The 23,250-nt window shown below is 49.1% G+C and overlaps 1 protein-coding gene across 2 annotated transcripts in view; it reads left to right on the forward strand.

Moving 5' to 3' along the window:
- Nucleotides 1–23,250, forward strand: part of LOC139250561 (DNA-directed RNA polymerases I, II, and III subunit RPABC4) — a 58,089-nt gene that overhangs the window by 26,949 nt on the left and 7,890 nt on the right. For both annotated transcript variants that reach the window (XM_070873035.1, XM_070872987.1), the window contains one exon: nucleotides 20,916–21,008. In XM_070873035.1, the coding sequence (XP_070729136.1) occupies nucleotides 20,916–21,008 (93 nt within the window). The remainder of the gene's footprint in view (nucleotides 1–20,915; nucleotides 21,009–23,250) is intronic.

Raw genomic sequence — 23,250 nt, forward strand, 5'->3', positions numbered from 1 at the left:
CACACCCAAAGAGAAACAGACACCAAGGCAAACAACTGAACCACAACTCAGACGCTCCACGCGAGAGCGTAGACCACCTGAGAGACTGAACCTATAAAGACAATAAGACCTTGGGGGAGGGTGATATCGTGTATCTTACATTATTATATATAACTGTATCTTAACATGCTATACATGACTGTAATAAGATATGACCTGTAACCACCAGCATACCTTACCACCAGGGGTGCACTTGCAAGAGACAGGTATATAAGGGCAGGTCTTAGGCAAGTGCAGCATTCCAGAGCTGTGAAATAAAGGTACAGGTCCAGAGTGACCTTGACTTCACTACATGCCTTGTGTGAATCTGTACTGAGGGGACAGGACTTTACAGAAGGTAGACATGTAGGTACAGCAGGCAGTAAAGAAGACAAATGGCATGCTGTCCTTCATAGTGAGGGGATTTGAGTATGGGAGCAGGGAAGTCTTACTGCAGTTGTACAGGGCCTTGGTGAGACCACATCTTGAGTATTGTGTGCAGTTTTGGTCTCCTAATCTGAGGACCGACATTCTTGCTATTGAGGGAGTGCAGCGAAGGTTCACCAGACTGATTCCTGGGATGGCAGGACTGACATATGAAGAAAGATTGGATCAACTAGGCTTATATTCACTGGAATTTAGAAGAATGAGAGGGGATCTCATAGAAACATATAAAATTCTGACAGGATTGGACAGGTTAGATTCAGGAAGAATGTTCCCGATGTTGGGGAAGTCCAGAACCAGGGGTCACAGTCTAAGGATAAGGGGTAAAACATTTAGGACCGAGATGAGGAGAAACTTCTTCACTCAGAGAATTATGATCCTGTGGAATTCTGTACCACAGAAAGTTGTTGAGGCCAGATCGTTAGATATATTCAAAAGGGAGTTAGATGTGGCCCTTACGGCTAAATGGATCAAGGGATATGGAAAGAAGGCAGGAATGGGGTACTGAAGTTGCATGATCAGCCATGATCTTATTGAATGGTGGTGCAGGCTCGAAGGCTGAATGGCCTTTTCCTGCACCTACTTTCTATGTTTCTATGTTTTGGGCTCCCAGCGGCGTTCGGGCCCCCGGCGGCGTTCAGACCTCTCCCTAGTGACGACCGGATCCCCTCCAGTGGCAACAGCTGTGCCTCTCCTCCACGACGGCGTTTGGGCCTCCTCCTCTTCCACGACGGTGGCTGGTCTTTCCCCCTCCTTCAGAGACGACTGTGCCTCTACTTCCCCATGGTACTCCAGGTGTGGTCTAACCAGGGCTTTTTTACAGCTGCAGAGGGCTGGCAGCATCCTTGGAACAATACCAAAAGAAGTAACTTACTATTAACTTTCATTTTAAACTTTTAATAAACTTGGGAAACTTTTAATCAACTTGGGAGAACTTTTAAAACTTCGGGAGAAACTTTTAAACAACTTGGAGAAACTTTTAAAACCTCTGGAGAAACTTTTAAATAACTTGGGAAAACTTTTAAAACTTCGGGAGAAACTTTTAAAATCTCTGGAGAAACTCTTAAAACTTCAGGAGAAACGTTTAAACAACGTGGAGGAACTTTCAAGAATTACTTTCTTTAAAAAAAAGTTTTACTAAGGAATTGAATACTGTACCCCAATCTAACTAGAAAATAGTTTGGTGTGTTTTATTAGCATCATTTTCAGTCATTTCAAACCGGGTTACGCACGTCGACGCCCGGCGAGTTGGTGAACCTCCGCCCAGGCGACCAGGACATCACCACCCCCGCCCCACCACCCCCCCCTCCCCGCCCCGCCATCTGCGGCGGGAATTCATCTCTCCAGCGGCGGGCCTACATCCCTCCAGTGGCGGACCTTCATCCCTCCAGCGGCAATCGGGCCTCCTCGTCAATGGCTGGACCTCTCCTTCCCCACTGGTGACCTGGCCTCTTCTACTGGTGAGCATCACGGCTATGACTCTTCCATCCTCCCACTCCTTGCTGACCTCCCACTCGGAACTCCAGCGGACAACTGGCCTGCCCCCAACCAAACCTCGGGCTACCTACCATCAAGTGCACTACTCGGCGCTGAGCTTGCAGCCAACATCTCGCCGTAGGCAATTAGGCTCATACAGCAGTGCCAGTCGTCTTGGACACCCTTGCCACTGGACCAAGACCTTGCTCAGCTAACCCCGTGTGGCGGCCGGTGTGCAACGGAAACCCCACGTTAAAAGAACTCACGCACAGGCATCTTCCACTCCGTTAACATGAAGTTCGGGACCTGGAACGTCAGGACCCTCATGGACAACTCCAACAGTGATAGTCTGGAACGCCGCACCGCCATAGTTGCCCAGGAACTTAGACGCTTTGAAAGCGACATTACCGCCCTAAGCGAGACCCGGCGGGCAGGGGAGGACCAGCTCAAGGAACAAGATGGAGGTTACAACTTTTTCTGGAAAGGGAAACCAGAGGAAGAACACCGCCTTCACCATCAAAAATGAGCTGGTCGACCGCCTCAAAGACTCCCCCGCGGGGTTAACGAATGCCTCATGACTCTTCATATTACCCTATCCTAGAACCAATGTGCCACAGTCATCAGTGTGTATACCCCAACACTCGATGCAACGGATGAGACAAAAGAGGATTTTTATTCCAACCTCGAAACATCCCTGTCTCGCGTCCCCACGGGCGACAAACTGATCCTCCTAGGTGACTTCAACGCCAGGGTCAGCAAAGACACAGCCCTCTGGGGAGGCGGGATTAGCAGAGAGGGGGTAGGGAAAGCCAATTCCAGCAGTACCCTACTCCTGACAAAATGTCTAGAACATGAACTTGTCATCACCAACACCTTGTTCCGTCAGAGGGACAAATACAAGGCATCGTGGCAACACTCTCGCTCCAAACACTGGCATCTGCTCGACTATGTCATCGTCCGAGCCAGCGATCTCAAGGATGTGCGCATCATCCACGCCATGACAGGAGCTGACGATTGCTGGACGGACTACTGCCTAATCCGATCCATCATCAACATTAACATAGCCCCAAAGCGGAGGGGTTAGCAGAAGCAGTGCAGCAAAAAAGTCAATGCCGGGGCACTTAAAGAGCCCTATACAGCCAGCGCCTCACAGCTAACCTGGCGTGCCTTGATGGCCCCGAGATGCAGAATGCCCACAGCGCTTGGTCTGCCCTCCAGGCCTCCATAACCAATGCCTACGAAGAGACACTTGGTCACTCAACTAGAATCAACCAGGATTGGTTTGATGAGAATGAACAGGAGATCCAAGAACTAAAAGATCGCAGAGCATTTCTGAGCCTCAAGCAACAAACCAACTCAGGAGCAGCAAAGCAACATTATAAGCGGCTCAAGGCTGCGGTCCAACAAAAAACCCGAGACCTAAAGAAAAGGTGGTGGATGGAGAAAGCACAGGCGATACAATTACAGCCATGATGTGCGAGAACTCTTCATTGCAGTCAAGGTCACCTACGGTCCAAACTCCCAAGGCCCCACCCCACTGCTGGCCAAGAACAGGGAAACATTCATCAAGGACACCGAGGCAGTCAGGGCCCGCTGGAAGGAGAACTTTGAAGATCTCCTCAATCGAGACTCTGCCTTTGATGCAAGTGTTCTCGACTCCATCCCACAGCATGCAACCCGCCACCATCTCAATGAAACCTCAACGGTGCATGAGGTAGGAAAAGCCATAAGACGGCTCAAGAACAACAAGGCTATGGGATCGAATGGAATCCCTGCTGAGGCGCTAAAGTATGGCGGAGAGGCGCTGTTGGTGCGGATACATGACCTCATCTCTCTCATTTGGAGGGAGATCTCAGAGATGCAGTGATAAAAAAGGGGACAAGTCTGACTGCGGCAACTACAGAGGAATCTACCTGCTATCAGCCCTGGGAAAGTTGTCGCTAGAGTCCTCTTCAACCGTTTTCTCCCTGTGGCCGAGGAGCTCCTCCCGGAGTCACAATGTGGATTTCATCCCCTGCGGGGCACAACGGACATGATCTTTGCAGCGCGACAGCTGCAGGAAAAATGTAGGGAGCAGCGCCAGCTCTTATACATAGCCTTCTTCGACCTTACAAAGGCCTTTGACACTGTCAACCGTGAGGGTCTATGGAGTGTCCTCCTCCATTTCGGATGCCCCCAAAAGTTCGTCAACATCCTTCACCTACTCCATGACGACATGCAGGCCGTAATCCTTACCAACAGATCTATTACTGACCCAATCCACGTCCGGACCGGGGTCAAACAGGGCTGTGTCATCGCTCCAACCCTCTTCTCAATCTTCCTCACTGCCATGCTCCACCTCACAGCCAATAAGTTCCCTGCTGGAATGGAACTAAACTACAGAATCAGTGGGAACCTGTTTAACCTTCGCCGCCTCCAGGCCAGGTCCAAGAACACCCCAACCTCTGTCGTTGAGCTACAGTACGCGGACCATGCCTGCGACTGCGCGCATTCAGAGGCTGAACTCCAGGATATAGTCAACGTATTTATTGAGGCATACGAAAGCATGGGCCTTACACTAAATATCCATAATTCAAAGGTCCTCCACCAGCCTGTACTCGCTGCACAGCACTGCCCTCCATCTTCAAGATCCACGGCGCGGCCCTGAACAGTGTGGACCATTTCCCATACCTCGGGAGCCTCTTATCAACAAAAGCAGACATTGATGAGGAGATTCAACACCGCCTCCAGTGCACCAGTGCAGCCTTCGGCCGCCTGAAGACCTGGCCCTCAAATCTACCACTAAACTCATGGTCTACAGGGCTGTAGTAATACCCGCCCTCCTATATGGCTCAGAGACATGGACCATGTACAGTAGACACCTCAAGTCGCGAGAGAAATACCATCAACGATGCCTCCGCAAGATCCTACAAATCCCCTGGGAGGACAGATGCACCAACATTAGCGTCCTCGACCAGGCCACCAGCATCCCCAGCATTGAAGCACTGACCACACTTGATCAGCTTCGCTGGGCAGGCCACATTGTCCGCATGCCAGACATGAGATTCCCAAAGCAAGCGCTCTACTCGGAACACTTTCATGGCAACCGAACCAAGGGTGGACAGAGGAAATGTTACAAGGACATCCTCAAAGCCTCCCTGATAAAGTGCGGCATCCCCACCGACACCTGCAAGTCCCTGGCCAAAGCCCCTCCCCCGAGTGGAGAAAGTGCATCCGGGGGTGCACTGAGCGCCTCGAGTTTCATCGCCGAGTGCATGCAGAAAACAAGCACAGGCAGCGGAAGGAATGCGCGGCAAACCTGTCCCACCCTCCCTTACCCTCAACGACTGTCTGTCTCACCTGTGGAAGGGACTGTGGCTCTCGTATTGGATTGTTCAGCCACCTAAGGACTCATTCTAAGAGTGGAGGCAAGTCTTCCTCGATCCTAAGTGATTGCCTATGATGGTGACATCCTGATTTTTATTACAAGCGCTCACCGTGACTGTGACATCTTCAATAATAGTGTCGATTGGTCAATAAATTATGTTGCATTCTCATTTGGTTAGTAATGGTGGCCAGTTTGATGTTTTGTATGATGTTGTGTACAATCAGAACTTTCCTTTTTAAGAAGCTACATTTGTTACATGATCCTGATGGCAATTTCTAATGAAGCTTTATTCTTGAGCTTTAGATGCCTTTGCATGCTTGTTGTGAAGTAGTCTTGCTTAATACCTGAGTTCTGAATTGGCACCAATACCAGTGAACAGATTTGCCAATATAAACTGGCATTAATTAAGGTCTCACTGCCAAATGTCCAATCCATTCTGTTATGTATGCAATAGAGGTACAAACTGAGTACTGTTTAACTGAGCAAGGTACAACCTTGTTCTGCTTTATTACGGCCCAAAGTGCCTGACTCACAAAATAGCTGGCCTTTTATACCAGAGCAGCACCATGTGCGTGCTGATCAGTGACCTCCAACAATGACACCATCTGGTGGCTACAAACAGCATGTGTCATGTATCCTACATGGCTACTGTTGGTACTGTCTCAAGGTGTGTCTCCAGAGGACACAGCAGTGGGAGACTTGTAGGTTACCTGTACAGGTGTGCCTGGCCTAGTATAAAAGGCAGGCCACCAGGTGTGATCCTCACTCTGAAGTTAACAAATAAAGGACTACGGTTACTACAATTCAAGTACAACACATTGCCTCGTGGAGTCATTACTGGAGCATCTAAGGACACAACAGTTGGCAACGAGATTACGAACTTTCACGCGAAAATGGCTACCCTTGGTATGTTGCAGCAGTTCACCGATGGTGATAATTGGGATGTTTTTGTGGAGAGGCTAGAATATTTCTTCACAGCAAATGACCTGTCAGGAGACGACCCGGCCACACTGGCTGATAAGCGCAGAGCTATCCTGCTAACCAGTTATGGGCCCACTGCCTATGGCCTCGTCAGGGACTTGCTGGCACCAGCGAAGACAATGACCAAGACGTACAAGGAGCTCGCAACCCTGATCCATGAGCAACTCAAGCCCAAGGAGAGCATCCTCACAGCCAGACACCGGTTCTATACCCACCAACAGCCCAAAGGCCGCGAAATATGCCGCAGACCTCAGGAGGCTGGCGACACGTGCGAGTTCGGCAGCGACCTCAACGAAACGCTGCGGGACATTTTTGTCATTGGAATTGGCCTTCTTCATTAGCTACTGTCGACGGATACCACAGTCACACTGCAAAAGGCCATCACTGTAAGCCAGGCATTCATGACCTCGACCTGCAGCTCTAGGCAGATGACTCACCCTCAGGACTCGAACCCGGCAGGTATTGTGCATAGAGTGGCTCCGTTTAGAGGCTGGACTGTAGAGCGTGAATCCTCTCAGGGAAGAGAGAACAGGCCCACGAGTCCCTTAACTCAGAGTCCGCCGAGGGGTGCTAATCGAGTAGCACCATGCTCGCATTGCGGAGGGAATCACAGGGCTCATCAGTGCCGCATTAAAGACTATGTATGCAAAGGTTGCAGCACAAAGGGCCAGTTCCAGCGAATGTCTAAGAGAAATATGACTCACTGTGTCGATGAAGAGTCTGCAGATGGCCAAGAATCCAGCGCGGATTATGAAACGATAGACAGAGAGGCAGCCCAGTCTCACGGGGAGGTACATAGCATGTTTACCTGCACCACTGAGTGTTCCCCTCTGAAGATGGAAGTCGAGATAGATGGCGTTCCAGTCTTCATGGAAGTGGACACAGGGGCGAGCCAGTCAGTGATGAATCAAGAAGCCTTTGAGAGGCTATGGGACAATCAAGCTGAACGACCCAAGTTGGTCCCAGTTCAGGCATAGCGCGAATGTAAAGGTACTCCATGATGGCACAGTGCACAAGTTACCTCTGTGGATTGTTGCAGATGATGGACCAATGCTGCTCGGCAGAAGGTGGATGGAGAAGATCCATTGGAAGTGGGAAGACTTCACCCCTCCAGCGATCGACATCCTCGGTGCTCAGAGGCAAAGCAAGCCCCCACCTGAGGGTGGACCCGACACCGGAGAGCAGACCAGCACGGCACCCAAGGCACAGACCGCTCAGCACGACTGCGTGGAGATGATCCAGCTGAGACGACTCAAACGCACCTTCCAGGCTCCAGTGGCAGGACTCCGGAGGAAGAAAATCGGATCCAGAGGCGACTTTCCAGTTTCGGAGGCAGAACCCAGGGAGAAGAGGATCACCACAGTCCACATCGTGGATGGAGGAAAGATGGCGCCCAAACCACAAGGTGAAACGCTGAAGAAAAAGATGGCCGCAGCCAGACCACAAGGTGCAGCGCTGATGGAGCAACATGTGGCACCAAACGGAGAAGAGGATTGGGGTAAAGGCTCTCTTTGTTGTGTCCTTAGATGCTCTAGTCATGACACCATGAGGCAATGTGTTGTACTTGAACTGTAGTGACCTTAGTCCTTTATTAGTTAACTCCAGGCACACCTGTACAGGTAACCTACAAGTCTTCCACTGCTGTGCCCTCTGGTGGTACCACCTTGTGATAGTACCAAGCATGTAGGATACATGACATCACTCCATCCTGAACACTCAATGCAAATCGCCTCTGCATTGACTGTGCTCTGGGCTTAGCTCTATGTGGGCTCTGTCTGGTTGACCCTTGGCTGGTCACTTCATTCTTGGGTGAGTGGTTGGTGCAGTAGCGTGCTGTTGGTTGCTGTTTGTGTGTGTGTGCCCCTGACCACTCCATTCTCCCCCAACCCCCACATTGATTATGGCAGGGGCTCCTAGCATTCATGTACATTCACGTTCAGGAAAGTGGGTTTTGCATTATTTTGTGGTTCCGTGGTGTGACAAGTACGTTAGAAGACTTATCGATGCAGTTCTGGTGCGTGAGGATAAGCTAGTTCCGGAGCTGCTGGGTTGTGTCCCCGCAGTCTGGTGGCGGCTCAGTGCCCGGTGCTGGCAGTGGGAACCCAGTTGGCTCGCGTAGCCTGCTCTCGGGGCTGTTACCGTGGTCCCTAATATCGGGCCGGTTCACAGATGTCTGTGACCTGCCTGTCCTTTCTTTGCACACTGGGTCACAGCTGCTCCCTGAGGAGCTGTCGTCTAGCAGTGCACAGGGAACTGCTGACTCGCTGGCGTGAGTGTCGTTTGGTTTGGGATCCTGGCTGGTGCCTGTTGCCTTTGGGGGAACTGTGGTGGGTGACCCTACATCTAGGGGTATGGCCTTGGTGGCTATGGGGTCTGGGGACTGCGCCTTAGTACAGTCTGCTTCTTCAGGCTCGTGGCAGTTGGTGCCATCAGATGCCTGAGAGGTGGAACCGGTCGGGGGCATGGTATCAATGTCGTTTCCCTACTGAGGTTGCTTGCTCTGCAGCTCGTGTGTGTTGGCTGCTTGTGGCCACACTCCCTGGTGCATGACTCTGGTCCCCGTGACATTGGCTGCGTGCAGTTGAAACCCTGCATCGCACAACTTTTCATTACTTATGCTGGACACACTGTGAGTCCGAATGCGATCGCGCGACTTTTTCTCGCTGGTTGTATGTGCACAGTTCAGATCATCAATTACACATTTTACATAATCGTGCGATTTTTCCTCACTGGTTGCGTATATACAATTCAGATTATCATTTGCACATTTTACATGATCAATTATACTTTTTTCCTCTGACTTACAATTACTGTTACATTGCAGAAGTGTCTGGAACTGTCCCTTTAATTGTGGTGGGTTGCCGGCCTCTTTTAAGAGAGCCTTGCTTGCTTTACCCCAATCCACTTCTCCGTTTGGTGCCACGTGTTGCTCCATCAGCGCTGCACCTCATGTCCATCCACGATGTCGACTGCTGTGATCCTCTTCTCCCCGGGTTCTGCCTCTGAAGCTGGGAAGTCGTCTTTGGATCTGATTTTCTTCCTCCGGAGTCCTGCCACTGGAGCCTGGAAGGTGCGTTCGGATCGTCTCAGCTGGATCATCTCCACGCAGTCGTGCTGAGCGGTCTGTGTCTTGGGTGCCGTGCTGGTCTGCTCCCTGGTGCCGGATCCAACGACAGGTGAGGGCTTGCTTTGCCTCTGAGCGCAGAGGACTTCGATCGCTGGAGGGGTGAAGTCCCATTTCCAATGGATCTTCTCCAGCCAGCTTCTGCTGCGCAGCGTTGGTCCATCACCTGCAACAATTCACAGAGGTAACTTGTGCACCGCGCCATCATGGAGTACCTGTACATTCGCACTACCAACGACTGGGATGATTTCATCGATGTAGGTGCGCAGCTTTGCCTGAACCGGGAAAAACTCGGTTCGTTCAGCTTGATTGTCCCATAGCCTCTCAAAGGCTCCTTGATTCATCACTGACTGGCTCGCCCCCGTGTCCACTTCCATGAAGACTGGACTTCCCTCTATCTCGACTTCCATCTTCAGAGGGGAACACTTGGTGGTGCAGGTAAACATGCTATGTACCTCCCCGTGGGACTGGGCTGCCTCTCTGCCTATCAATTCATAATCCACGCTGGATTCATGACCATCTGCAGACTCTTCATTGACACAGTAAGTCATATTTCTCAGACATTTGCTGGAGGTGGCCCTTTGTGCTGCAGCCTTTGCATACATAGTCTTTAAAACAGCACTGGTGAGCCCTGTGATTCCCTCCGCAATGCCAGCATGGTGCTACTCGATTAGCACCCCTCGGCGGACTCTGAGTTAAGGGACTCGTGGGCCTGTTCTCTCTTGCCTCAGAGGGTTCGCGCTCTACAGTCCAGCCTCTAAAAGGCGCCACTCTGTGCACAGTACCTGCCGGGTTTGAGTCCTGAGGGTGAGTCATCTGCCTAGAGCTGCAGGTCGAGGTCATGAATGCCTGGTTCACAGAGATGGCCTTCTGCAGTGTGACTGTGATATCTGCCGACAGTAGCTTATGAAGAAGGCCCTCATGGCCAATTCCAATGACAAAAATGTTCCGCAGCGCTTCGTTGAGGTCGTTGCCGAACTCGCACAGTGCCGCCAGCCTCCTGAGGTCTGTGGCATACTTTGCGATTTCCTGCCCTTTGGGCCGTCGGTGGGTATAGAACCAGTGTCTGGCTGTGAGGATGCTCTCCTTGGGCTTGAGTTTCTCGTGGATCAGGGTTGCGAGCTCCTTGTACGTCTTGGTCGTTGTCTTCACTGGTGTCAGCAAGTCCCTGACGAGGGCATAGGCAGTGGGCCCACAACTGGTTAGCAGGAAAGCTCTGCGCTTATTAGCCAGTGTGGCTGGGTCGTCTCCTGCCAGGTCATTTGCTGTGAAGAAATGTTCGAGCCTCTCCACAAAGGCGTCCCAATCATCACCATCGACGAACTGCTGCAACGTACCAAGGGTAGCCATTTTCACATGAAAGTTCGTAACCTCGTTGCCAATTGTTGTTGTATATGTAAACCTGTAAATACCTTGTTTAACCACCAGAGAGCTCACCCCCTGGAGTCCCAAGGGATCCCACAATCCCTTGGGAGCACCTGTAAATTAGGAGGCCTCACAGGCTGGAGAGGCACTCTGGAGAACTGTAATAAAGGACTACGGGCACACTTTACTTTGAGCTCACGTATCTGATCAGACTCTTTATTTTATAAATAACAGTTGTGTCCTTAGATGCTCCAGTAATGACTCCACGAGGCAGTGTGTTGTACTTGAACTGTAGTGACCTTAGTCCTTTATTTGTTAACTCCAGAGTGAGGATCACACCTGGTGGCCTGCCTTTTATACTAGGCCAGGCACACCTGTATAGGTAACCTACAAGTCTCCCACTGCTGTGCCCTCATGTGGCACACCTTGTGATAGTACCAACAGTAGCCATGTAGGATACATGACACTCTTAAAGGAGGCCTGCAACCCACGACAATTAAAGGGACAGTTCCACACACTCAAGCAATGTAATAGCAACTGTAAGTCAGAGACAAAATGTGTAATTGATCATGTAAAATGTGTAATTGATGATCTGAATTGTGCACATGCAACCAGCGAAGAAAAGTCACGCGATCGCGATCGGACTCAGAATGTCCATCATAAGTAATGAAAAGTTGTGCGATGTAGGATTTCAACTGCATGCAGCCAATGCAGCGGGCAGACACCCATCGGGAGCACACAGGTCCAGCGAGCTACCCAATGCTGCAGCCTGTGTCCCTGGGACCCAAGTCATGCACCATGGAGTGTGGCCACAAGCAGCCAACAGACACAGGCTGCAGAGCAAGCAACCTCAGCAGGGCAATGGCACCGGTATCGATACCCTGCCCCTGATCGACTCCACCTCTCAGACACCCGATGGCACCAACTGCCACGAGCCTGAAAGAGCAGACTGTGCCAAGGCGCAGTCCCCAGATCCCATCGCCAGCAAAGCCATACTCATAAACAAAGGGTCAACCGCCACAATTCCCCCAAAGGGGACAGGGAGCAGCCAGGATCCCAAACCAAACAACGCCCAGGCCAGCGAGTCAGCAGTCCCCTGTGCACTGCTAGACGACAGCTCCTCAGGGAGCAGCAGCGACCCAGGGCGCAAAGAAAGGACAGGGAGATCACAGGCATCTGTGAACCGGCCCGACGCTAGGGACCACGGCAACAGCCCCAAAACCAAGCAACTCGAGCCAACCGGATTCCCACTGCCAGCACCGGGCACCGTGCCACCGCCCGACTGCAGAGACACCATCCAGCAGCACTGGAACTAGTTTGTCCTTACGCACCGGTCACTGCATCAATAAGGTATCTCACCAGTCCAACATATTTGTCTCACAACGGAACCACAAATGTAATGCAAACCTGTTTTCCTGAACTTGAATGTATATGAATGCAACGAGCCTCCAGCATAATCTATATGTGGGGGAGGGGGAGAATGGAGTGGTCAGGGACACACACACAAACAGCAACCACCAGCGCTCTACTGCATGAACCACTCACCCTAGATTGAACATGTTATGTATGCTACCCTATGTAACCAGTATTATACCACCACCAGAGGGCGTACCTGTTGGAGTCCCAAGGGATCCCAGCATCCCTTGGGAGCACTGTATATAAGCAGGCCTCCCATGCTGTACCAGCACGCTGGAGTTAGAATAAAGGAACTAAGGTCACACTTACTCACGTCAACAGTACTCAGTTACATTACTTTATTTGAGACATAACAACTGGCGACGAGATGACGAACTACGCGAAAATGCAGAGAACTGTTGGCATCCTGGAGAAATTCTGAGAAGGGGACGATTGGGAGGCCTTCGTGGAGCGACTCGACCAAAACTTTGTGGCCAACGAGCTGGAAGGGTGCACGAATGCTGCCAAACGAAGGGCGATCCTCCTCACCATCTGTGGGGCAACAACCTATGGCCTCATGAAGAATCTTCTTGCTCCGGTGAAAACAACAGCCAAATCGTATGAAGAACTGTGTATGCTGGTCCGGGAGCACCTAAATCTGAAGACGAGCGTTCTGATGGCAAGGTATCGATTTTACACATGTCAACAGTCTGAAGGCCAGGAAATGGCGAGCTAAGGCGCCTTGCAGGACATTGTGAATTCGATGGATTCCTGGAGCAAATGCTAAGAGACTTTTTTGTGCTTGGCATTGGCCATGAGATTATCCTTCACAAACTATTGACTGTTGAAACACCGAACCTGAGCAAAGCCATAACGATAGCCCAGGCATTTATGGTCACCAGCGATAACACCAAACAAATTTCGCAGCATAAAGAGGTCTCGGCAAGTACTGTACACAAAGTAACGTCATTTTTCAGGCAGGAATGCATATGGCAGAACATACACGCCTGCAGCTATATAACCTCAGATGACCCAGAGTCCGCCATCAAGCGTTAATGCGAGGCAATTAACACCTTATTGGCACTGCGGAGGTGATCATCGAGCCCATCATTGTCGCTTCAAACACTTTGTGTGCAAAGGCCGTGGAATAATGGGACACCTCCAGCGAGTGTGCAGACGAGCTGCAAACCCTGCAAACCATCACGTTGCAGAGGAAGACTGATCCATGGAGGATCAAACTGAACTAGAGACTCAAACCGAGGAGGCAGAAGAGTATGGGGTACACACCTTCACCACGAAATGTCCACCGATCATGTTAAAAGTCGAACTGAATGGAATTCCAATATCCATGAAACCGGACACGAGTGCGAGTCAGTCTATCATGAGCAAAAAGGCCTTCGACAGGCTATGGTGCAACAAGGCACACAGGCCCAAGCTGAGCCCTATTCATACCAAGCTGAGAACTTACACTAAAGAGCTGATTCCTGTAATTGGCAGCGCAGCAGTAAAAGTCTCCTATGATGGAGCACTGCATGAACTCCCACTATGGATTGTACCAGGAGATGGCCCCACACTGTTCGGCAGAAGCTGGCTGGGAAAAATCTGCTGGAACTGGGACGACATCAGAGCGCTTTCGTACGTCGACGCGCCTCATGTGCTCAGGTTCTGAGCAAGTTTCCGTCATTATTTGAGCCAGGCATCGGAAGTTTCTCGGGAGCGAAGGTGCAGATCCACTTGGCTCCCAGTGCATGACCCATCCAGCACAAGGCACGGGCGGTGCCATATATGATGCGAGAGAAAGTGGAGATCAAGCTGGACAGGCTGCAACGAGAAGGTATCATCGCGCCGGTGAGTTCAACGAGTGGTCCAGTCCGATTGTTCCGGTCCTCAAGGGCGATGGCACGGTCAGAATTTGTGGGGACTATAAAGTAATGATTAACCGTTTTTCGCTGCAGAACCAGTACCCGCTACCCAAGGCAGACGACCTATTTGCGACGCTGGCAGGAGGAAAGATGTTCACCAAGTTGGACCTGATCTCGGGCTACATGACACAGGAGCTGGCGGAATCTTCGAAAGGCCTCACCTGCATCAACACGCACAAAGGTCTTTATCTACAATAGATGCCCATTTGGGATTCGATCGGCTGCGGCCATTTTTCAAAGGAACATGGAGAGCCTGCTAAAGTCGGTTCCGCGCACCGTGTTTTTCCAGGACAACATATTGATCACAGGTCGGGACACCATAGAACACTTGAAGAACCTGGAAGAGGTTCTAAGTCGGCTAGATCGTGTGGGACTCAGGTTGAAACGCTTGAAGTGTGTTTTCCTGGGGCCAGAGGTCAAGTTCTTAGGGAGAAGAATCACGGCAGACGGCATCAGACCCACCGATGCCAAGACGGAGGCCATCAAGAACGTGCCGAGACCACAGAACGTGACGGAGCTGTGGTCGTTTCTGGGACTCCTCAATTATTTTGGTAATTTCCTACCCGGGTTAAGCACCTTGCTAGAACCTCTACATGTGTTGCTACACAAGGGAGATGACTGGGTATGCGGGAAATCAGAAGAGGCTGCTTTTGAGAAAGCCAGAAATCTGTTCAGTTCCAACAAACTACTTGTTCTGTATGACCCATGTAAACGTTTAGTGCTAGCTTGCGATGCGTCTTCGTACAGGGTCGGGTGTGTGTAACAACAAGCAAACGAATCGGGAACATTGCAATCGGTCGCCTATGCATCCAGGAGTTGTCCAAGGCCGAAAGGGCCTGCAGCATGATTGAAAAAGAAGCTCTGGCATGCGTTTACGGGGTAAAATAAATACACCAGTATCTGTTTGGGCTTAAGTTCGAGTTAGAAACTGACCATAAGTTGCTCATATCGCTATTCTCAGAGAGCAAAGGTATTAATACCAATGCCTCTGCAAAGATGGGCGCTCACGCTGTCTGCATATAACTATGTAACCCGCCACAGGCCAGGCACAGAGAACTGCGCTGATGCTCTCAGTCAGCTCCCATTGCCCACCAGCAGGGTGGAAATGGCACAGCATGCAGACTTGTTTTTGGTGATGGATGCATTTGAAAACAAAAAGTCACCCGCTACAGCCCACCAGATCAGGACCTGGACCAGCCAGGATCCATTAATGTCCCTTGTAAAAAAAACTGTGTCCTCCATGGTCCAGCGTCCCAGCGGAGATGCATGAAGAGATCAAGCTGTTCCAGCGGCGCAAAGACGAAATGTCCATACAGGCGGACTGTCTTTTGTGGGGTAATCGCGTGGCTTTGCCCAAGAAAGGCAGCGAAACGTTCATATGCAATCTACACAGTACCCACCCAGGCATAGTAATGATGAAAGCTATAGCCCGGCATCGACGCAGTTTCGGAGTCTTTTGTGCGCCAGTGCAACACTTGCTCTCAACTGAGCAATGCACCCAGGGAGGCACCGCTAAGTTTGTGGTCATGGCCCTCCAAACCGTGGTCTAGGATCCACATTGACTTTGCTGGCTCATTTCTAGACAAAATGTTTTTGGTTGTTGTGGATGCTTATTCAAAATGGATTGAATGTGTAATAATGTCTGTAAGCACGTCCAATGCCAGCATCAAAAGCCGACGAGCCATGTTTGCCACGCACGGCCTGCCTGATGTCCTTGTCAGCGACAATGGGCCGTGGGAGCGAAAGACCCCGGATCGTCTCACCCTGTAACTAAGTGTACTATTGACTTTGGGAGGGAGTGATGTTATGTATGCAACCCTATGTAACCAGTATTATACCGCCACCAGAGGGCGTACTTGTTGGAGTCCCAAGGGATCCCAACATCCCTTGGGAGCATTGTATATATGCAGGCTTCCCATGCTGTACCAGCATTCTGGAGTTAGAATAAAGGAACAAGGTCACACTTACGTCTACAGTACTCAGTTACATTACTTTATTTGAGACATAATAGAAACGACCTACCAAGGGTCAACCAGATAGAGCCCACATAGAGCTAAGCCCAGAGCATAGTCAATGCAGAGGCGATTTGCACTAAAGGCTCAGGGGAGAGTGATGTCATGTATCCTACATGCCTATTGTTGGTACTATCACAAGGTGTGCCACCAGAGGGCACAGCAGTGGGAGACTTGTAGGTTACCTGTACAGGTGTGCCTGGCCTAGTATAAAAGGCAGGCCACCAGGTGTGATCCTCACTCTGGAGTTAACAAATAAAGGACTAAGGTCACTACAGTTCAAGTACAATACATTGCCTCGTGGAGTCATTACTGGAGCATCTAAGGACACAACAGCATGTACATAGATGACAAAACCCTCCTCTGAGATCTTATCACACTCTTTCACAGGTTGAGACGGTCCGGTGCTTTACACTCCCAGATTGACCGTCTCAGTTCGATTCTGGCCTTGGATGAATGTGCGGAGTCTGTTGTGGCTGGTGGCTGGATGGCTTACTTGTTGGGGGTGGCAGTGGCCATGTCAGGAATTGCAAGTCCATTTTTATTGAACAACTCCATGATGGAAATTTCGGGTTCACTGATGACCCTTGAGTCCACTGAAGGCTGCTGGTAGGTTGGTTGGTCTTCGACGGTTTCTTCATCCAACTGCTCTGACTCGTCTGTGTGCCTCAGCTTTGTCTGATCCATGTGTTTCCTGCAAGTTTGCCCATTCTTGAGCTTAATAACAAATACTCTGTTGCCTTCCTTGGCCATGACTGTACCAGTGATCCATTTGGATCCCTGACCATAATTCAACACATATACAGGATCAGTAACAGAAATCTCACGTGACACAGTTGCGCGATTGTGGTACCCTTGTTGACTCTGTCTTCTATATTCAACATGATTTCTTAAATCCGGGTGTACAAGAGATAAGTTGGTCTTAAGACCTCTTTTCATCATGAGTTCAGCAGACGAGACCCCGGTGAGTGTGTGGGGTCTTGTCCTGTAACTCAGCAGTATGCAAGACAAGCGGGTCTGCAGTGACCCTTGGGTTACTCTCCTCATGCTTTGCTTGATAATTTGTACTGCACATTCTGCTTGCCAGTTGGACGCAGGCTTGGATGGTGCTGACCTTACATGTTTTATGCCGTTAAGTTTTACAAACTCTTGAAACTTCTGACTGGTGAAGCACGACCCATTGTCGCTCACCATTGTGTCAGGCAGACCAATGTGCCACGAACATGACATTGAGATTCTCTATGGTTGCCGTGGACGTACTGGATGACATGATTATGCATTCTATCCACTTCGAATAAGCATCCACCACCACTAAAAACACCTTGCCCACGAAGGGACCTGCAAAATCTACATGGATCCTGGACCAAGGTTTGGATGGCCATGACCACAGACTCAGCGGCGATTCCGCTGGTGCTTTGCTGAGCTGCATGCAGGTGTTGCACTGATGCACGCATGCTTCCAGCTCAGAATCAATTCCTGGCCACCATACATGGGACCTGGCGAAGGCCTTCATCATCACTATACCCGGATGTGTGCTGTGTAACTCACGCACAAATTTCTCTCTCCCTTTCTTAGGCATTACAATTCGATTGCCCCACAATATGCAATCTGCTTGAATAGACAGTTCGTCCTTGCGACGAATGTACGGTTTGGCCTCCTCACACATTTGCTTAGGTATGGCAGACCCTTTGAGGATGCAACCCTATACCACCGATAATATCGGGTCCAGGTTGGTACAGCTCTTAACTTGTTGAGCCGTGACAGGGGTACCTTCACTCTCAAAAGCATCCATGATTAACATTAAATCTGCCGGTTGTGATGTTTCCATCTCCGGTGTGGGCAACGGCAACCGGCTCAAAGCATTGGCACAATTCTCTGTGGCGAATGACATAATCATAGGCAAATAATGTCAGCGCCCACCTTTGGATGTGGGATGAAGTGTTGGTATTGATATCTTTGCTCTCGGAAAACAACAAAATGAGCGGCTTGTGATCAGTCTCTAATTCGAACCTCAGACTGCACAGGTATTGATGCATTTTTTTAACAACATACACACACGCTAAGGCTTCTTTTTCTACCATACTGTAGGCTCTTTCTGCTTTAGACAAACTTTTGGATACATACGCGACAGGTTGAAGTTTCCCCAACTCATTGGCTTGTTGTAACACGCAACCAATTCCATATGACGATGCGTCACAGGCCAAAACTAAACGTTTACATGTGTCATATTGTACCAGCAGCTTGTTCGAGCAAAGCAGATTGGTGGCTTTTTCGAAAGCTCTGTCTTGCAATGCGCCCCTTGTCCAGTTGTTGCCTTTTCTCAATAGCATGTGCAGTGGTTCAAGTAAGGTGCTCAATTTAGGTAGGAAGTTACCAAGTAGTTGAGTAGACCCAAGAACAAACGCAGCTCCATCACGATCTGCGGCTTGGGTGCATTCTTGATGGCTTTGGTTTTCACATCAGTAGGTCTGATGCCATTAGCGTCGATTTTCCTCCCAAGGAATTCGACCTCCGGTGCCATGAAGATGCAGTTCGCGCGTTTAAGTCTGAGCCCCACTCTGTCCAAACGCAGTTGCTTGTTCAGATGTTCCTTGGAGTCACGACCGGTGATCAGGATGTCATCTTGGAACACGACAGTTCTGGGAACGGACTTCAGTAGACTTTCCATTTTCCTCTGGAATATTGCTGCAGCCGAGCGAATTCCAAACGGGCACCTGTGATAAATAAACATTCCTTTGTGCGTGTTAATGCAGGTAAGTCTCTTCGACGTCTCGACCAACTCATGCATCATATAGGCTGACGTCAAGTCCAGTTTTGTGAACGACTTCCCTCTGGCTAGCGTCACAAACAAGTCATCAACCTTCGGTAACGGGTACTGATCTTGTTTTGAAACCCTGTTGATCGTAGCCTTGTGGTCTCCACAGATTCTGTCCGTGCCATCACTTTTCAGCACAGGAACAATGGGGCTGGCCCATTCATTAAATTTGACCGGTGATATGATCCCTTCGTGCTGGAGTCTGTCCAGTTCAATTTTGACCTTCTCCCTCATCATATACAGCACTGCCTGAGCTTTATGCTGGAGGGGTCTTGGATCTGAGTCCACGTAGATCTGCACTGTGGCTCCCGTGAAGTTGCCGATACAGGTTCGAACAGCGAGGGGAACTTGCTCAAAACTTGGGCACATGTATCTTCCTCCGACGACAATGCCTTTGTCGTTCCAGTTGTATCTGATTTTCTCCAACCAGCTCCTGCCGAGCAGCGTTGGGCCATTGCCTGAAACAATCCACAGCGGTAACTCGTGAACCGCACCATTATACCTCACGTTAATTTGTGCACTGTCAATCATCTTTATCAATTCTTTGGTCTACGTGCGCAGCTTGGCGTTAACAGGGCTCAGCCTGGGCCTCACAGTAGTATCCCACAGCTTATTAAATGCCCTCTTGTTCATGATCGATTGACTCGCCCCCGTGTCCAGTTCCATCGATACCGGTATCCCGTTAAACTTCACATTAATCAAAATTGGTTTACTCTTGATTATGAAAGGGTACAGTCCATATACTTCCTCCACTGGCATCTCGGATTGCGTATCCGGATCTGCGCTAGTCTGACTCATCCTCCACGTAGTGTGTCGCAGCTCGCTTGCTCATCTGCAGACACTTGTGTTGGAGATGCCCCACTCTCACATAGCCTTTGCAACTATATTGCTTAAATAGGAACTGCTAGTGCCGATGATTTCCCCCACAACACGGAGAAGTCGGATACATTCCCGCTGGCGGACTTTGCAGCCACAGGTTTCGCAAACGCAGCCAGATAGGCCCTGCCAGGTGCCGCTGTGCCAAATGCCGAATCAATCGCATTTACAGTACTTGCCGAGGTTTGGTTCTTCACCGGTATTTGCATTAAACTCCTGTCTGTCGTCATACATGATTGAGTGATCTGGATGGCCCTTTTAAAATCCAACTCCTCCACCACCAGAAGTTTGCGCAGGATCACCTCGTGGTTGATACCGATAACAAAGAAGCCCCACAGCATGTCTGACAACACCATCCCGAACTTGCACGGTCTCGCTAGACGTCTCAGGTCAGCAACGAATTCCGCCGCGCTCTGGCCCTCCGATCGAACGTGTGTATAAAACCTATATCACGAGATAATAATGCCATCGTATGGCTTGAGGTGTTCCTGTACCAATGTACACAACTCCTCGTACGTTTTCTCTGTTGGATCACTCGGCATGAGTAGATTCTTTATCAGACCGTAGATCTTTGAACCGCACGCAATGGGGAACACGGCCCGGCGCCGATTGGCATTGTTGACCCCCTTCATTTTGTTGGCCACGAAGTACTGGTTCAAACGGCTCACAAAGTCTGCCCAATCTTCTCCCTCCACGAATCGCTCTAAAAATCCAATCGTGCTCATTTTGCAAACAAAGGTTCTTGTATTCTCATCGCCAAATGTTATGTATGCAATAAAGGTACAAGCTGAGTACTGTTTAACTGAACAAGGTACAACCTTGTTCTGCTTTATTACGGCCCAAAGTGCCTGACTTACAAAATGGCTGGCCTTTTATACCAGAGCAGCACCATGTGCGCGCTGCTCAGTGGCCTCCAACAATGACACCATCTGGTGGCTATAAACAGCATGTTCCTCTAGCTGACGTAACTTTTTTCAAAAAGTCAATCTTTCTGTGCATACACACAGGTAAATACTCGAGCAATGTTTAACAAACGTATATGCATGCACAAATGATTCTGGCACCAATATAATTATGTGAGAATTTGAATACTGAACCATTATTTATTTATTTATTACAGAATGTCATACTGAAAATGAAATTAAAGCCAGAGATCCTATCCGATGCCGAGAATGTGGTTACAGAATAATGTACAAGAAGAGAACAAAGAGACGTATCCTTGAGGAACATGGCATACAACTATTTAATGGTGCCTTAATGTTCTGCTTATTTTGCACACTATATGGAGTACATGTGGTGATACAGGCTGGACCTGTCTTTATTATTAGAACCCTTCCCCTCATACAGATAGTTTTGTTAATGATGCCTGAGTTTAGGCTTCTTAGATTGCTGAATTGTGATGGTGCATTAATGCTATGAAACAATTGCTAACCACTACATTGTAGTTTATGCACTACTTGCCTTTTTAATAAGGTTCACAAATGCCCATTGTTCCGTACTTGTGAACAGTTTCACGAATAGGCACAGGACGCTGGTGCAGGAAGTGGAAACATTGCACTTAGCATTAGTGCAGTGGAAAGTGATCCTCTGAGTTTAAAGATTTGCAACATTGGTGTAACAGGGGAGGGAGCTTTATGCTGTATCTAACTCGTGCTATATTTGACACATGTCGTGATATATTGACGTTCAATATCAGGTGTGGAAATGTATTCCATTTCCCAGAACTGCAGTCTTGCCTTAATGGGAACAAAATTTACCACACACCAAAAAAGGTTGAACCTCAAACTTTAACAATATTGAGACATACTTGTACTGTTTGTGGTACATACAAGACTTATTGAAGCCTTTTTAAATTAATACGGTTGCACTAGTTGAGGTTACAGTAGCAGATATTATGAGGAGTCCAACAGTGCGCAGATTATAGTGGGAACTTGAGTGCACACCATTGCCAGCCAGATTGTGACAAATTCATCTCTCTCAGTAGCTTGACTTGAGCTTGCCTGTCTTGTTTGGATGAATTTCATTGCTACAAGAACAACTTAAATTTCTATTCTACTCCTCATGTAAGAGAGCGGGAAAGGTGGACACCGAGCATGAAATAAAGGAATTGGGTTGACAGGGAAGGGGAAGCAATTGAGACTGAAGGTTAGGTGTCTGCCTTGCTCCATGGTAGCACATTCACCTTTTGAGTCGTAAGGTAGTTCAAATCCATTCCAGAGATTAGACCATATAATCGAGGCTAAAACTTTATTGCAGTCCTGAGGAAATGCTGTACTATCGTGGTGCACATTGGTACCAACGACATAGGTAAAAAAAAGGGATGAGGTCCTACAAAACGAATTTAAGGAGCTAGGAGCTAAATTTAAAAAGTAGGACCTCAAAAGTAGTAATCTCGGGATTGCTACCAGTGCCACGTGCTAGTCAGAGTAGGAATCGCAGGATAGCACAGATGAATACGTGGCTTGAGCAGTGGTGCAGCAGGGAGGGATTCAAATTCGTGGGGCATTGGAACAGGTTCTGGGGGAGGTGGGACCAGTACAAACTGGACGGTCTGCACTTGGGCAGGACCAGAACCAATGTCCTAGGGGGAGTGTTTGCTAGTGCTGTTGGTGAGGAGTTAAACTAATATGGCAGGGGGATGGGAACCAATACAGGGAGACAGAGGGAAACAAAAAGGAGACAAAAACAAAAGACAGAAAAGAGATGAGTAAAAGTGGAGGGCAGAGAAACCAAAGGCAAGAAACAAAAAGGGCCACTGAATATAAAAGGGATGCAGGAGGGGTCAAAACTAAAAATCATGGTTTAAAAACTACGATGAAAACACTCTACCTAAATGCACGCAGCATTCGAAATAAAGTAAATGAGTTGACGGCACAAATCATTACAAATGGGTATGATTTGGTGGCCATTACAGAAACATGGTTGCAAGGTGGTCAAGACTGGGAATTAAACATACAGGGGTATCTGACAATTCAGAAAGATAGGCAAGAAGGGAAAGGAGGTGGGGTAGCTCTGTTAATAAAAGATGATATCAGGGCAGTTGTGAGGGATGATATTGGCCCCAATGAACAAAATGTTGAATCATTGTGGGTGGAGATTAGAGATAGTAAAGGGAAAAAGTAACTGGTCGGCGTAGTTTAAGGCCCCCAAATAATAACTTCACGGTGGGGCGGGCAATAATCAAGGGAATAATGGAAGCATGTGAAAAAGGAACGGCAGTAGTCATGGGGGATTTTAACCTACATATCGATTGGTCAAATCAAATCGCATGGGGTAGCCTGGAGAAGGAATTCATAGAATGCATACGGGATTGTTTCTTAGAACAGTATGTAACAGAACTTACAAGGGAGCAAGCCATCTTAGATCTGGTCCTGTGTAATGAGACAGGAAAAATAAACGATCTCCTCGTAAAAGATCCTCTCGGAATGAGTGATCTCAATATGGTTGAATTTGTA

This window comes from Pristiophorus japonicus, chromosome 1 (genome assembly GCF_044704955.1).
Source record: "Pristiophorus japonicus isolate sPriJap1 chromosome 1, sPriJap1.hap1, whole genome shotgun sequence".
NCBI lineage: Eukaryota > Metazoa > Chordata > Chondrichthyes > Pristiophoridae > Pristiophorus > Pristiophorus japonicus.